General features: G+C 42.0%; 1 protein-coding gene across 1 annotated transcript in view; it reads left to right on the top strand.

The window, feature by feature from the left end:
- Nucleotides 1-3,371: 3,371 nt before the first annotated feature.
- The window catches only part of LOC121856105 (metabotropic glutamate receptor-like), a gene marked incomplete at its 3' end in the record, with an annotated part of 12,607 nt that continues 876 nt past the window's right edge, over nt 3,372-15,102 (top strand). Inside the window, 2 exon segments of the mRNA XM_042351431.1 lie at nt 3,372-3,384; nt 15,076-15,102. The exon segment at nt 15,076-15,102 is cut by the window's right edge and continues 367 nt beyond it. Coding sequence (XP_042207365.1) covers nt 3,372-3,384; nt 15,076-15,102 — 40 coding nt within the window.

Here is a 15,102-nt window from a genome sequence, read left to right as displayed (position 1 = left end):
TACTCACACACACACATACACACACACACACACACACACACACACACACACACACACACACACACACTTCTTTCTCTAAATATTTTCCTGGTGCTGAGTTAATTAGTCTTGAACTGAACTGATGTAAGTATACGCAGAGTTGACATAGATAATAAGAAACCACGATAAATGACAGACTAATAAACAAACTGACGCTATAGATTCAATTACATGAACGAGAAGATCAAGACAGAGATGGACAAGTTATAAGAATGGTTTAGTGTGAACGTGTCACATATTGACAGAAGAATGACCATGGTACGTGTGAGAGTGGAGTGCTTCTGTAGGTGTTGGTGTTACTGAGTGAATGATTGTGTTGTGATGATCAAGTAGTATTCACTGAGTCACATGTAATATTAGTTAGTTATAAAAGGTCAGGTGTGTTGAGGGTTACTCGTTAAATATTTGTTTACAGTTTCTTCTTCCTTTCCTCACTTCTCTACCACTTCTCTCCTTTTCTACATTTCTCTCCTGACAATTCTCTCCCATTCTCTTGAGGTTTCTGCCCCTTTGATCCACCTGCATACATTCCAACAGCCAAAAGACCATCGACAAAGAGAGAGATTTTCTAAAACTCAAGAGATGAAAAAAAAGAAAATAATTAAGAGGCCGGATATATTCACCTGTAGTTCACCGACTCTAGGGATATTCCCCCACCAAATAAAACCCTTTCTTACTAGTAACAGAGGCTAGTAATTACTGTGTAAGAATCACAACACAGGAGGGGACGCAGAATAATGGATGTAATAGTTTGTTTTTGTTTGTTCTTTATGTTCTTAGTTCTTCCTCCTATTGGTGATGTGGAGAGATGGTGAAATGTCTGAAGAATGGTGGAGAAAAACAGAGAGAGAGAGAGAGAGAGAGAGAGAGAGAGAGAGAGAGAGGCTTCTTGTGTTAGTGACTATATATATATATATATATATATATATATATATATATATATATATATATATAAAACAAAGAAGTATGTGTGTTTGTGCGTCCGCTCGAGAATCTCGGAACTTACTTTACCGATCTGTAGTGATGATGGATGGTGTTATATGTAGTGATGATGATGGATGGTGTTATATGTAGTGATGATGGGTGGTGTTATATGTAGTGATGATGGATGGTGTTATATGTAGTGATGATGGATGATGTTATACGTAGTGATGATGATGGATGGTGTTATATGTAGTGATGATAAAACAATAAAATAATAACAGTTTAATGCTAAAACATATATGTTTTGGCTGTACGGTTGTAGTGGAACTTACACCGTTAATGAACTATTGATGGAAGAAGAGTTTTGGGGACTGAACAGTGAGACAATGTGGAGCCCCGGAGGGTGGCGTCCTACCGTGGCCTTGCGAATGAGCCGCCCGACCAAACTTGGCATGGATATGGGATCTAAGAAACCCCAACCAACCGATCCGACACACCCAACAAGACCCGACCCGTTAAACCACAGAGGTTGAAAAGGATGTGGAAATGTTGTAAAGTCCTCAACTGAGCTCACTAACATGGTCTACCCAAACATTATCCACCACTACAAGGATCACAAGTGGCTGCGTGAACGAGCAATTTTGCACCAAAGAATAAAACAGTGGCTGAAATCAACATGACTACTCAGACAGCTTCCAGGCAGTGAGACCTCTTTCAAATCTGTTGATACAGTAATCGACCAGACCAAGCAGTCCACTACCACGAAGAATTCCTTAATTTTGGAGCCGGCTGGAATGCCTCCTCACCACCTCACTCTCAAGATTGGAACCCTATAATGCTCTTAAGAAATCTTGAACCTAGCGAAATGAGGAAGACCTGAGACTGACTCGGTCAATATTACTATCATTACTATCAGTTGATATTGTTCCACTAAGAAGGTAGATTACGTGGGTTAACTTCGCCTCCCTGAAGAGAACCTTCGAGACGTCCTGGGCTCGAGGCCAAGTAAAGAACATAGACTCTGTATAAACAATAGAGGTGAACCAATTATATTTTTTTTATCTCCCAATGATCGAGTCTCTAAAATAAAATATGGTTGAAATTTTCTGACCGAAGGAAAAAATTTCACTAGTTTTAGTTGGGTGATCAACCTGAAGGAACAGTGACTAAATTATTGTATTGTTTACCATATAAGACACCATTCATAATTTCCTGTATGATTAATAAACCTTAAAAAAAAAGGTTTAATTGTCCTGGAAAAGTTCTACCAAACAAATCTAACCAAATTTTATCTTTTGGAGCTGTGTGAAACATGGACTCTGGGTGAAACATGGACTCTGGTGAAACATGGACTCTGGGTGTGAAACATGGACTTGGTGAAACATGGACTCTGGGTGAAACATGGACTCTGGGTGAAACATGGACTTTGGGTGTGAAACATGGGCTGGGGTGTGAAACATGGACTCTGGGTGTGAAACATGAACTCTGTGATGGACTCTGTGTGAAACATGGATTCTGGGTGTGAAACATGGACTTTGGGTGTGAACTGGGGTGGGTTGGTGTGGTGACATGGACTGTGGGTGAAACATGGACAGTGGGTATGAAACATGGACTGTGGTGTGAAACATGGACTGTGGGTGTGAAACATAGACTGTGGGTATGAAACATGGACTCTGGGTGTGAAACATGGACTGTGGGTGTGAAACATGGACTGTGGGTGTGAAACATGGACTCTGGGCGTGAAGCATGGACTGTGGGTGTGAAACATGGACTCTGGGTGTGAAACATGGACTGTGGGTGTGAAACATGGACTGTGGGTGTGAAACATGGACTGTGGGTGTGAAACATGGACTCTGGATATGAAACATGGACTCTGGGTGTGAAAAATGGACTCTGGGTGTGAAACATGGACTGTGGGTGTGAAACATGGACTGTGGGTGTGAAACATGGACTGAAGGGTGTGAAACATGGACTCTGGGTGAAACATGGACTCTGGTGTGAAACATGGACTTTGGGTGTGAAACATGGACTGTGGGTGTGAAACATGGACTGTGGGTGTGAAACATGGACTCTGAGTGTGAAACATGGACTGTGGGTGTGAAACATGGCTGTGGGTATGAAACATGGACCTGTGTGAAACATGGACTCTGGGTGTGAAACATGGACTCTGGGTGTGAAACATGGATTCTGGGTGAAGCATGGACTGTGGGTGAAACATGGACTGTGGGTGTGAAACATGGACTCTGGGTGTGAAACATGGACTCTGGGTGTGAAACATGGACTGAAGGGTGTGAAACATGGACTCTGTTTGTCAAACATGGACTCTGGATATGAAACATGGACTCTGGGTGTGAAAAATGGACTCTGGGTGTGAAACATGGACTCTGGGTATGGACTTGGTGTGAAACATGGGTTCTGGGGGTAAGAGAAAGACGGAAACAAAAAGACGAGATGGAAATATTAGTGGATGATGTGGCGTAAATGGTTTGATGGCTCCTGTTCTCTTGCTTGTAGGGAGAGAAATAGGTCGTATCAAGTTATGAAACTATCTCCTTCTCCTGTTACCCCAACTCCTCTTTCATTACTTCTAGAAATCGGTTTAAGGCTATTCTTCGTAGGGCCAAACGGAATTTAATAAAAAAGACCGCTGTCCTGACTAATTCTTCCTCTAGTAAATCCTTCGGGTCCTTAACCAAAAACATCTGAAATAACTTCTGCACTCCTTCTTTTTTCCACTCTTCCGACCTGATAACTCTAGAAACTCTCTGACAAAGCCAATCTCTTTGACACCCTTTCTCCTTTAATTCCACCAGACGATTCCAACTCTATCCTCCTAACCCTGCTCCTCCTGCTGAACCCTTTCCTTTTTGCTGGTGTGCTATCCATGGGATGTGAGTAAGGCACATGGACCGGACGGAATACTCCCTCGTGTTCTGGGGAGTGTGCTGAAGCACTGGCCCCTGTGCTTGCTCGCCTCTTTCACCTTTGCCTCAAAACCCAACTTTCCTTCTTCTTGGGAAGCATGCCTCAGTTCAGCCCATCCCGAAGAAGGGTGACCATTCTAACCCCTCTAACTATCGCCCCATTGCCCTAACTTCATCCCTCTCTAAGATTTTCGAAACTATCTTGAACTCCCATTTTCTCCGTCACCTTGAACGCCTTTCTCTTTTGTCGGATCACCAGTATAGCTTTCGCCAGGGAGATATCTACTGGTGATCTGCTCTCCTGCACCCATCTTTGGTCATCCTCTCTTAGGGATTGGAAGACTTTCGTCGTGGCCCTCGACATCTCCAAAACATTTGACAGGGTATGGCACAAGTCTTTGCTTTCATACCCTCTTTGGTTTCTCTCCCCACTTGTTCTCATCTCTAGCTTCCTTGAGAACCGATCCATGGCAGTTGTTGTCGAGGATCGATTTCTCGTCTTTCTCTACCAATAGTGGCGTCCCACAGGTTCTGTTCTTTCACCAACTCTCTTCCTTCTTTTATCAATGATTTACTTCACACTACAACTAATTCTATCCATTCTTACGCTGATGATTCTACTCTTCACTCTTCTTCACATTTTCCCCTTCCTCCTAACTCTCAAACTAGATCTGTTTCTAGAGCTGATATCATTACATCTATCAATGCAGAACTGTGCAACATCTCCGAATGGGGAGATAGAAACTTGGTTAAATTCAAATATAATAAAACTCAGTATTTACTAATTACACTTTCCAATTTAGATGATCTCTCACCAATCACATTTCAGGACGCAATCATTTCGCCAAATTCTAAAATAGATATGCTAGGCCTTACCATTTCCTCTATTATGTCATGGAAGCCACATATCCTCAACGTTGCTAAAGCTGCCTCCCGAAAGTTGGTAATGCTGTACAGATGCCGTAGCTACTTCACTCCTGAGCAGTTCCTTCAAGTATATAAAGGATTCATTCGTCCTAACTTGGAGTACTGCTTTCATATCTGGGGATGGCTCTTCTTCTGTCCAACTGTTAGATAGGGTGGAATCAAAGGCATTCGTCTTATTAACTCTCCTCCTTTAATTGATAATCTTTCTTCCTTTCTCTTCCTTCCTGTTGCTTCACTCTCTCTTTTACAGGTATTTTAACGGGCAATGTTCGGTGGATTTGGCATCCTGTGTACCGCCGGCAAGGCCGTCTTGCCCGCGGTGCCCACCATTCTCTGTGGATGTTGGTCCAATAGTATAACCCGTTATAACATCCTTCTTTCCTCACACAGCCAAAGTTTGGAATGCTCTGCCTTTTTCTGTGTTTCCATACTCATTCAATCTGTCTCACTTTAAAAACTGGGTTTCCGGCATCTTAGTGGTGTAGAGAGAAAAAATGATGAAGAGGAAATAGGAAGGATGGATAAAGAATCCACTTGTCTTTTTGTGGGGGGGGGGTGGCAGTCAGGATGCAGCAGTGTGTGTGAATAAGTATTGTGTTCAGTGAGTCTGGGTGAGTATTGTAGATGCCTGATTGATTTGTCTGGTGAAGACTGATGCTAGGTCGTGTAGAGTGACCAGGTTAAGTTGGATTAATGCTTGGGGTTTTGTTGTGGGAAGGAGCACTGCGACAAGACACATCAATCACAGGTGAAAGAATGAAGAGGGAGAGGATGTGTGTGTGTGTGTGTGTGTGTCTGTCTGTCTGTATGTCTGTATTTCCTGTTGATTCTAGTGATCTTACATTTTAGTGAAAAGGTGAAAAAAAAAATAAAGGTTTATTTTTTTACCAACCTGTGTCTTTTATCAACACACACACACACACACACACACACACACACACACACACATATACAAAACATTAAAAAACCCTGCACAGTGTCAACTCTGAGCCCATAAAAGTGACTGCATAATAAATCACACATGAAAGACGGCCCGAGGGAAGGTAGACGGCGGAGTAAGGATGAATAATTTAGGAAGTTAACAGACGAAAAAATTGAGGGAAAAAATATCTTTGATTCATTGGGGCGACGAGGCTCAGATGTTGTGTACAGAGTGATTCATCTAAACTGTTGGGAAAATGGAATTTATACGGTAGGTGACAGAACAGGGTGGTAATGGTGGCTGATCTAATGGGGATGGAGAGACAGAGAGGTGGAGAGGAGAGAGACAGAAGGAGAGAGACACAGAAAAATGAAGATGGATAGAAGAGTTGAGAGAGAGGGAGAGGAGAAGTAAGAGAATTGACGGAGACAGAAACACGGAAAGGGAGAGAGACAGACAGAATAGCGAACGGGAGACACAGAGAAATGGAGATAGATAAAGAAGAGAGATGGAAGGGGCAGATAAGGAAGAGAGAGAGAGAAACAAAAGGACCAGCTCTTCTAAAATAAGTTTCCATAAATATTAACACTTTGTTGATCAATTATAAGAGGTTATATATTATTCCTTAATTAGATCATTTTACCTTTTAATTCTATATCAACTAATACTAAAATTATCAAGCATCCTTAGTCTGTCCACTATTGCGAGGTTCATGAGGTATTCTGCGAGCTTTAACACTAGGTAAACAAACACGAGTTGCCACATCTCACAAAATGCCAGCGACTGTACCAGGTTAAGTGTAGGTGGCTATACTGTTCTAATACCATGTAAACAAACACAGAGTTGCCATCTCACAAATGCACCACGCTGTACAGGTATAGCGTGGTGGCTATACTGTTCTAATACCATGTAAACAAACACAGAGTTGCCACATCTCACAAAATGCCAGCGACTGTACCAGGTATAGCGTAGGTGGCTATCTGTTCTAATACCATGTAAACAAACACAGAGTTGCCACATCTCAAAAATGCACCAGCGACTGTACCAGGTATAAGCGTGGGTGGCTATATTTCTATTGTGTAAACAAACACAAGTTGCCACATCTCAAAATGCAGCTGCATTAGTGTAGTGGCTATACTGTTCTAATATGTTTAAGGAAGTGGCTGTACTGTTCTAATACCATGTAAACAAATACAGAGTTGCCACATCTCACAAAATGCACCAGCGACTGTACCAGGTTAAGTGTAGGTGGCTATACTGTTCTAATACTACTGTATGTAAACAAACACAAAGTTGCCTCTCAAAAATGCCAGCGACTGTAAGGTATAGCGTGAGTGGCTATACTGTTCTAATACCATGTAAACAAACACATAGTTGCCACATCTCACAAAATGCACCAACGACTGTACCAGGTATAGCGTAGGTGGCTATACTGTTCTAATACCATGTAAACAAAAACAGAGTTGCCACATCTCACAAAATGCACCAGCGACTGTACCAGGTATAGTGTAGGTGGCTGTCTGTTCTAATACCATGTAAACAAACACATAGTTGCCACATCTCCAAATGCACCAGCGACTGTACCAGGTATAGCGTGAGGTGGCTATACTGTTCTAATACCATGTAAACAACACATAGTTGCCACATCTCACAAGACTAAGGGCTAAGGGCTACATGGCTTTTCCTCCACAACCTATGGGTAAACACAAAGGCTTAGTGTCCCCTGGGATGAACCACAGGCCGGGGTAAAGGCAGACAGGAAATTAAACTTACCTCACCTGGGAAACTTTGTGTTGTGTTAGAGATGTTATATTGTAGTGTTGTGTTAAATATGTTATATTGTAGCGTTGCGTGTTATCTTTACCATCTGTTACAGTAGTGTTATATTAACCAGCTTTAACGTAACTATATGAGGAACGAATGATAACAGCCTCCTTACCTTGATATCGACCTTGACCTAATAACCCCTTAGCAACGTCTCACTACACAACCTTGACCTAACAACCCTCTACAACACAACCTTGACCTAATAAATCCTAACAACCTCTAACAACACAACCTTGACCTAATAACCCCTAACAACCCCTCACAACACAACCTTGACCTAATAAATCCTTAACAACCCCTGAAAACACAACCTTGACCTATAACAACCTCTTAACAACCCCTCACAACACAACCTTGACCTAATAAATCCTTAACAACCCTCACAACACAACCTTGACCTATATTAACCTTAACAACCCCTCACAACACAACCTTGACCTATATTAACCCTTAACAACCCTTCACAACACAACCTTGACCTAATAAATCCTTAACAACCCCTGAAAACACAACCTTGACCTATATTAACCCCAACAACCCCTCACAACACAACCTTGACCTATATTAACCCATTAACAACCCCTCACAACACAACCTTGACCTATATTAACCCCTTAACAACCCCTCACAACACAACCTTGACCTAATAAATCGTAACAACCCCTCACAACACAACCTTGACCTACATTAACCCTTAACAACCCCTCACAACACAACCTTGACCTAATAAATCCTTGACAACCCCTCCACAACACAACCTTGACCTACATTAACCCCTTAACAACCCTCACAACACAACCTTGACCTAATAAATCATAACAACCCCTCAACTATAACCTTGACCTAATAAATCCTTAACAAACTCTCACAACACAACCTTGACCTATATTAACCTAACAACCTCTCTAACACAACTTGACCTAATAAATCCTTAACAACCCTGAAAACACAACCTTGACCTATAACCCATAACAACCCCTCACAACACAACCTTGACCTATTATTAACCCCTTAACAACCCTCACAACACAACCTTGACCTAATAAATCTTAACAACCCTCACAACACAACCTTGACCTACATTAACCCTTAACAACCCCTCACAACACAACCTTGACCTAATAAATCTTCAACAACCCCTCACAACACAACCTTGACCTACATTAACCCTTAACAACCCCTCACAACACAACCTTGACCTAATAAATCCTAACAACCCCTCACAACATAACCTTGACCTAATAAATCCTTAACAAACTCTCACAACATGACCTATATTAACCTAACAACCTCTCACAACACAACCTTGACCTAATAAATCCTTAACAACCCTGAAAACACAACCTTGACCTATAATACCCCTTAACAACCCCTCACAACACAACCTTGACCTATAATAACCTCTTAACAACCCCTGAAAACACAACCTTGACCTATATTAACCTTAACAACCCCTCACAACGCAACCTTGACCTAATAACCCTTAACAACCCCTCACAAACCCCTTGACCTCTCCATTTATACACGCCACCTGGAGCTATACCTGACTCACGGACCGTACTGCACCTGTACTCCTTAATGACCACTTAGTACACTAATTCACTCCTTTCACACTCCCATACTTTCTTCTCTCTTTATCCTACCTAGACTTTCTTTCTTGCTTTCTTTTCTTTCTTTCTTTCCTTACTCTCTCTCTCACTTGTTTGCTCGCTTTCGTTTGTGTGTGTGTGTGTGTGTGTGTGTGTGTGTGTGTGTGTGTGTGTGTGTGTGTGTGTGTGTGTGTGTGTGTGTGTGTGTGTGTGTCCCCATTTTTTCTGTTTTTTTATTGAATTTAAGAGGACTTTTTTCCATGAGGCAAAGAACATGCAACTCCTCCTCCGCCCTCACCCCTCCCCTCCATCCCCCTCCTCACCCCCCTCACCCCCCCCTCACCCCTCCCCTCCTCCCCTCCCCACCCCCCTCCACCCCCTCCACCCCCTCCTCACCCCCTCCCACCCCCCTCACCCCCTCCCTCCCCCTCCCACCCCCCCCTCCCCCCCCCCCCTCCCCTCCCCCTCCCCCACCCCCCCCTCCTCACCCCTCCCCCCCTCACCCCCCCCCTCCCTCCCCCTCCACCCCCCCTCCCCACCCCTCCACCCCTCCCCCCCCCTCCCTCCCCACCCCCCCTCCCCTCCCCCCTCCCCCTCCCACCCCCCCTCACCCCCACCACCCTCCGAGGTGTATTTTCTGGAATATAAATTTGTTTAGTATCCATAATTTCTCTTTTATCTTCTTTCCTTTTTTCATCTCTTTCTTCTCCCTTCTCTCTCCCTCTTCTCTCTCTCTTCTCTCGCATCCTCATCCTCTTTCCCTTATCCCTCCCTTTCTCCCCCTCCTCTCTCATCTTCACTCACTTTTTCTCCCTTCTCTCTCCCTTCTCCCTCTCTCCTCTCTTCCTTCTGTCCCCTCTTCTCTCCCTCCTCCTTCCTTCTCTCTCCCCTTCTCCCTCTCTCCCTCTCTTTCCTTCTCCCCCTCTTCTCTCCCTCCTCCCTTCCTTCTCTCTCCCTTCTCCCTCCTCCTCTCTTCCTTCTCCCCCCCCTCTTCTCTCCCTCCTCCCTTCCTTCTCTCTCCCGTCTCCCTCCTCCTCTCTTCCTTCTACCCCTCTTCTCTCCCTCTTCCCTTCCTTCTCTCTCCGTCTCCTCTCTCCTCTCTTCCTTCTACCCCTCTCTCTCCCTCTTCTCTCCCTCTCTCGCATCCTCATCCTCTTTCCCTTATCCCTCCTTTCTCCCCTCCTCTCTCATCTTCACTCACTTTTTCTCCCTTCTCCCTCTCTCCTCTCTTCCTTCTACCCCCTCTTCTCTCCCTCTTCCCTTCCTTCTCTCTCCCGTCTCCCTCTCTCCTCTCTTCCTTCTACCCCCTCTTCTCTCCCTCTTCTCTCCCTCCTCTCGCATCCTCATCCTCTTTCCCTATCCCTCCTTTCTCCCCTCCTCTCTCATCTTCCTCACTTTTCTCCCTTCTCCCTCTCTCCTCTCTTCCTTCTACCCCCCTCTTCTCTCCCTCTTCCTTCCTTCTCTCTCCGTCTCCCTCTCTCCTCTCTTCCTTCTACCCTCTTCTCTCCCTCTTCTCTCCCTCCTCTCGCATCCTCATCCTCTTTCCTTATCCCTCCTTTCTCCCCTCCTCTCTCATCTTCCTCACTTTCTCCCTTCTCCCTCCTCCTCTCCCATCCTCTCTCACTCTTCTCTCCCTCCTCCTTCCTTCTCTCTCCCGTCTCCCTCCCTCCTCCCATCCTCTCTCACTCTCTCTCCCCAGTAAGTTACTCCCAAACTCCATCGAAATAAGTTTTTGGGGAAGACGTATCTAACTGAGCCGCACCAAAAGCCGCCTTGCTCACATCCGACACAGAGGTCATTATACCGCCCTACACCTGTCGCCCCACACCTGCCCTATACCTGACGCTAGTAATTACTTTCTTTCACGCTAACAAAAACTTTTTCTACTTTTATTATTATTATTATTATTATTATTATTATTATTATTATTATTATTATTATTATTATTATTATTATTATTATTATTATTATTATTATTATTATTATTATTATTTATTTATTAGTGTTTTTCTTGTCAGTATTACTTATATTAACACAGCTGCCAGTTGAGGGTTCCAGCCACCTATAGTTAAGTAGCGGTGAGTGTTGAGATGGATTAAATACAACGTAAAAATATGATATAGTAACCAAATATTATAATTACTACTATTAATACACTAATATTTAATAGAGTAAGAAGGAGTAAAAGGGAAGTTTAAATTAGTATGTTAATGTTAGACGCTGCTGTCCTCCTCAGGGTTACCAAGTATACGCAAAACAAAATACTGTAGACCCGTTTTTTCATCACACCTGGAAAGTTATATTCTTGTTCAGGCTTCATTTAGGTTAGGTTAGGTTAGGTTAGGTTAGGTTAGGTTAGGTTTGGTTAGGTTAGGTTTGGTTAGGTTAGTATTGGTAATTCTCTATCTCTTTTGTCTCTCTCTCTTTTGTACTTCTCATCTCTTCTTTCTCTCTCTCTCTCTCTCTCTCTCTCTCTCTCTCTCTCTCTCTCTCTCTCTCTCTCTCCTCTCTCTCTCTCTCTCTCTCTCTCTCTCTCTCTCTCTCTCTCTCTATGTATCTCTTTATCTCTGTCATTCTCTTCATACATTCGGTTCATTATTCAAAACTGTTCCTATTTTTTTTCCTTTTGTCTTATTATTCATTATGCATCTCGAATCATTATCCTCACTCATCCCTTTTCCATATTCCTGGATTAAATTACCGAGAAAAAAAAAAACGAAAATCAGGAACCACTTACCTGAGAACAGATCCATCCCCATACACCACCTTTGAGGCTCCAAACAGAATTATGTTTTTTTCAGAACCCAAGGAGGAAAAATTGGCCCAAATACACAGGTCTCTAATTTTGGGTTTAAATCCGAAAATTTGCATATAGATAGACACATCCCAGGCGAGAGACAGTTAATTTAAGCGAATATGGCAATTACCTGCACCGCCAAGATGGGGAGAGAGAAGAGGAAGAAAAAAAGATGATTTTATTTCTTCAGGGTGATTTACAGAACAGGGAAGATGGATGATGATGCTTGAGGAAGAACAAAGGGAGGGAGGGAGGGGGGGGGGGGGGAGAGGAGAGGAAGGAGGGAGACGGAGGAGGGAGAGGGAGGAGGGAGGGTAGGAGGTGTGAGTTATTGTATGAAGCTGAATGTAAAATAAATCTTGATGTTAACGGATAAATTATTCGCTTCTGTATTGTATATTGATGTGTTCTGTGGCGGCTAGATGCGTGTTGGATAGCGAGGGACATCGTGCAGCCAGAAGACAGACTGGAGACAGCTAACAGACAGCGAAGAAATACAGAACATAAGAGCATAAGAATGGAGGAAACTGCAGCGGGCCTATTGGTCCATACTGGGCAGTTCCATTTACACCCAACCCCTATCGCTCATGTAGCCATCCAACCTATGTTAATGATGATGTTTGGTATCTTGTTACTCTATTTCCAAACTAATGTTTACCTATCTCGCGCCTAAATCTAAATTTGTCTAATTTAAAACCATTGTTACGAGTTCGCTCCTGGTTGGATAGTTTGAGTACCTTTGTTCTATCACCCGTGTTTAGCCCTGACTTCCATTTATACACCTCGATCATATCGCCCCTCACTCTACGTCTCTCGAGGGAGTACAAATTAAGATGCTTTAACCTGTCTCTATACTCAAGGTTCCAAATTCCCAGGATTAGTCTTGTCATTCTCCTCTGATTCTTTCTAGGGATTCTATATCCATTCTGTAGTACGGTGAACAAATACACATTGTTTACTTGGCCAAGATTCCTACTTATCATTACTCCTAAATCTTTCTCACAGTCGGATTTCTCAATAACATCGTTGTTCATCTGGTATCTGGTTTCTCTGTTTACATCTCCAAGACTAAGTACCTAACATTTGTCCACATTAGATTTCATCTGCCATTTTTCAAACCATTCGATTTTTTTTAGATCTTCCTATGGTTTGCGGAGTCCTCGTCAAATTTAATTACAAGCCCTATTTTAGTGTCATCAGTATAATTTACTTATGTTGCTGTCTACACCCATTTAGTCATAGGGTAACGAGAAAATAGCCAAGAGACAAGAAAGATATGGCCAGAAAACAGCCAATATAACAAAAAAAAGCCTTTATAGCTAGAAAACAACCAGGAGACAACAAGGACATTCTTTTTTTACGAAATTAGCCCACAACAGGGACTGGGGGGCGGAAAAATAAGAACAGAAAGAAGTTAAACATAGAGAAGAAAAAGGTTATACTGTGTGAATCAATATAATGAATAAAACAGATCAAGAATAAGTACGGTTATATTTGTTGTGTTGCCAATAGTAAGAGAGACAATTGAGACCCTGCAACTGTGCGTAAATGAGGCAGAAAGTCAAATTAGCAGCCTGGGACTTGGTCACAATTTTCGTGATACCATATGGCGTCAGGGTCTATCATTAGTCAATACATTATGCTTCCAATAGGTACCAGGAGACATGTATAATACCTAATAGTCTCTTAACTTGTGGATTTAAATACTAGAGAAGAACTGGGAGAACATCGACCATGACTCATCAATAACCCTTCCAATATAAATCTTTGGTCGAATTTCGGTAACTTTAGTGATGTGAATATTTTTCTGTGTGTATGCCGTATTGAGGATGAAAAGGTATTGTAATTCACTCTCCTTAAACTACTAAACTACTCCAGGAAACCTAATGTTAATGTCAATGTTTATATACGATGTTTGTTTTGTTTATATACGATGTTTGTTTTTATATTCTAATAATTATCTAAATATTGTAAAATTTTATCTTTGCTATTTATAAACGACTTAAACCTGATGAACATTTATATATAACATAATAAAAAGTCTGACTGTTCACCTTGTGAACACTGAACATATAGGTGAACTATTACACGGTCACGTTATCAAGTCAATATACACTTACCGTGGTTCAATATACCTGTCCGAGTTTCAGTCAGATAATTAAGGTTTATGCTCAGGTGAATGAAAAAAAAAATACTAGTTATAATGTAATAAAACTGGGTCTATATCGTCTCGGTCATCCCTGTATTTAGATATCCACCTAACCTAACCTAACCTAACCTAACCTAACCTAACCTAACCTAACCTAACCTAACCTAACCTAACCTAAAATTGTTCAGATTGTTTGAGGCTTTTATCTTGACGTTGTATGGATCCACGAGGTAAAACTGCACAAAAATCTTAATGTAAACAGACAGGCAGGTTTAATGGTCGTTATCTCAACTACAGCCTTGTTCTCTGTCGGAAGGGTTTACACACACTAAGATGAATTCTATTAGGACTGTTGTCACAAGGTTAGGTTATCTGACAATGATTCTTATGGATAGGAAGCTTATGGTTCAAAATTTACTACTACAACAGTTTCGCTTGGTGCTCTTAATCACTTGGTTATGATGATTTAACCCCTAAACTACGATGATTTAATGTCTTGATTATGATGACTTAATACTTTGAGTACTATGACTTAACCCCTTGACTACGATGACTTAACCCGTGACTACGATGACTTAATACCTTGAGTACTATGACTTAATCCATGACTATGATGACTTAATCCATTGACTACGATAACTTAATACCTTGAGTACTATGACTTAATCCCTTGACTATGATGACAACTCATAATTATGATGACTGCTCATAATTATGATGACTTAACCCCTTAATTATTTATTATGATTTTGTTATTATTATAATTACATCTCCGCCCTCAATTTAATGTGGGTCAGTGACCTGTGCCCGGGTGAGCTAATCCCTGTAAAAAACCAAACTATGATGACTTAAGCCTCTGAATACAAAGTCATTGTAATAAAAGTTAAAGCATTTAAAATAGTTTAATGTTTTAAAGTGGGTCAGTACCATAAATGAATATCTTTACAATGTACTAATATTTGGTTTCTTCTTTCCAGGTTCCTCCGTCATTGAGTGTCGGGAGG

The sequence above is a fragment of the Homarus americanus genome, unplaced genomic scaffold (assembly GCF_018991925.1).
Source record: "Homarus americanus isolate GMGI-L3 unplaced genomic scaffold, GMGI_Hamer_2.0 scaffold13491, whole genome shotgun sequence".
NCBI lineage: Eukaryota > Metazoa > Arthropoda > Malacostraca > Decapoda > Nephropidae > Homarus > Homarus americanus.
The sequence above is the reverse complement of the archived record's forward strand: the minus strand, read 5'-3'. Positions and strand labels throughout refer to the sequence as shown.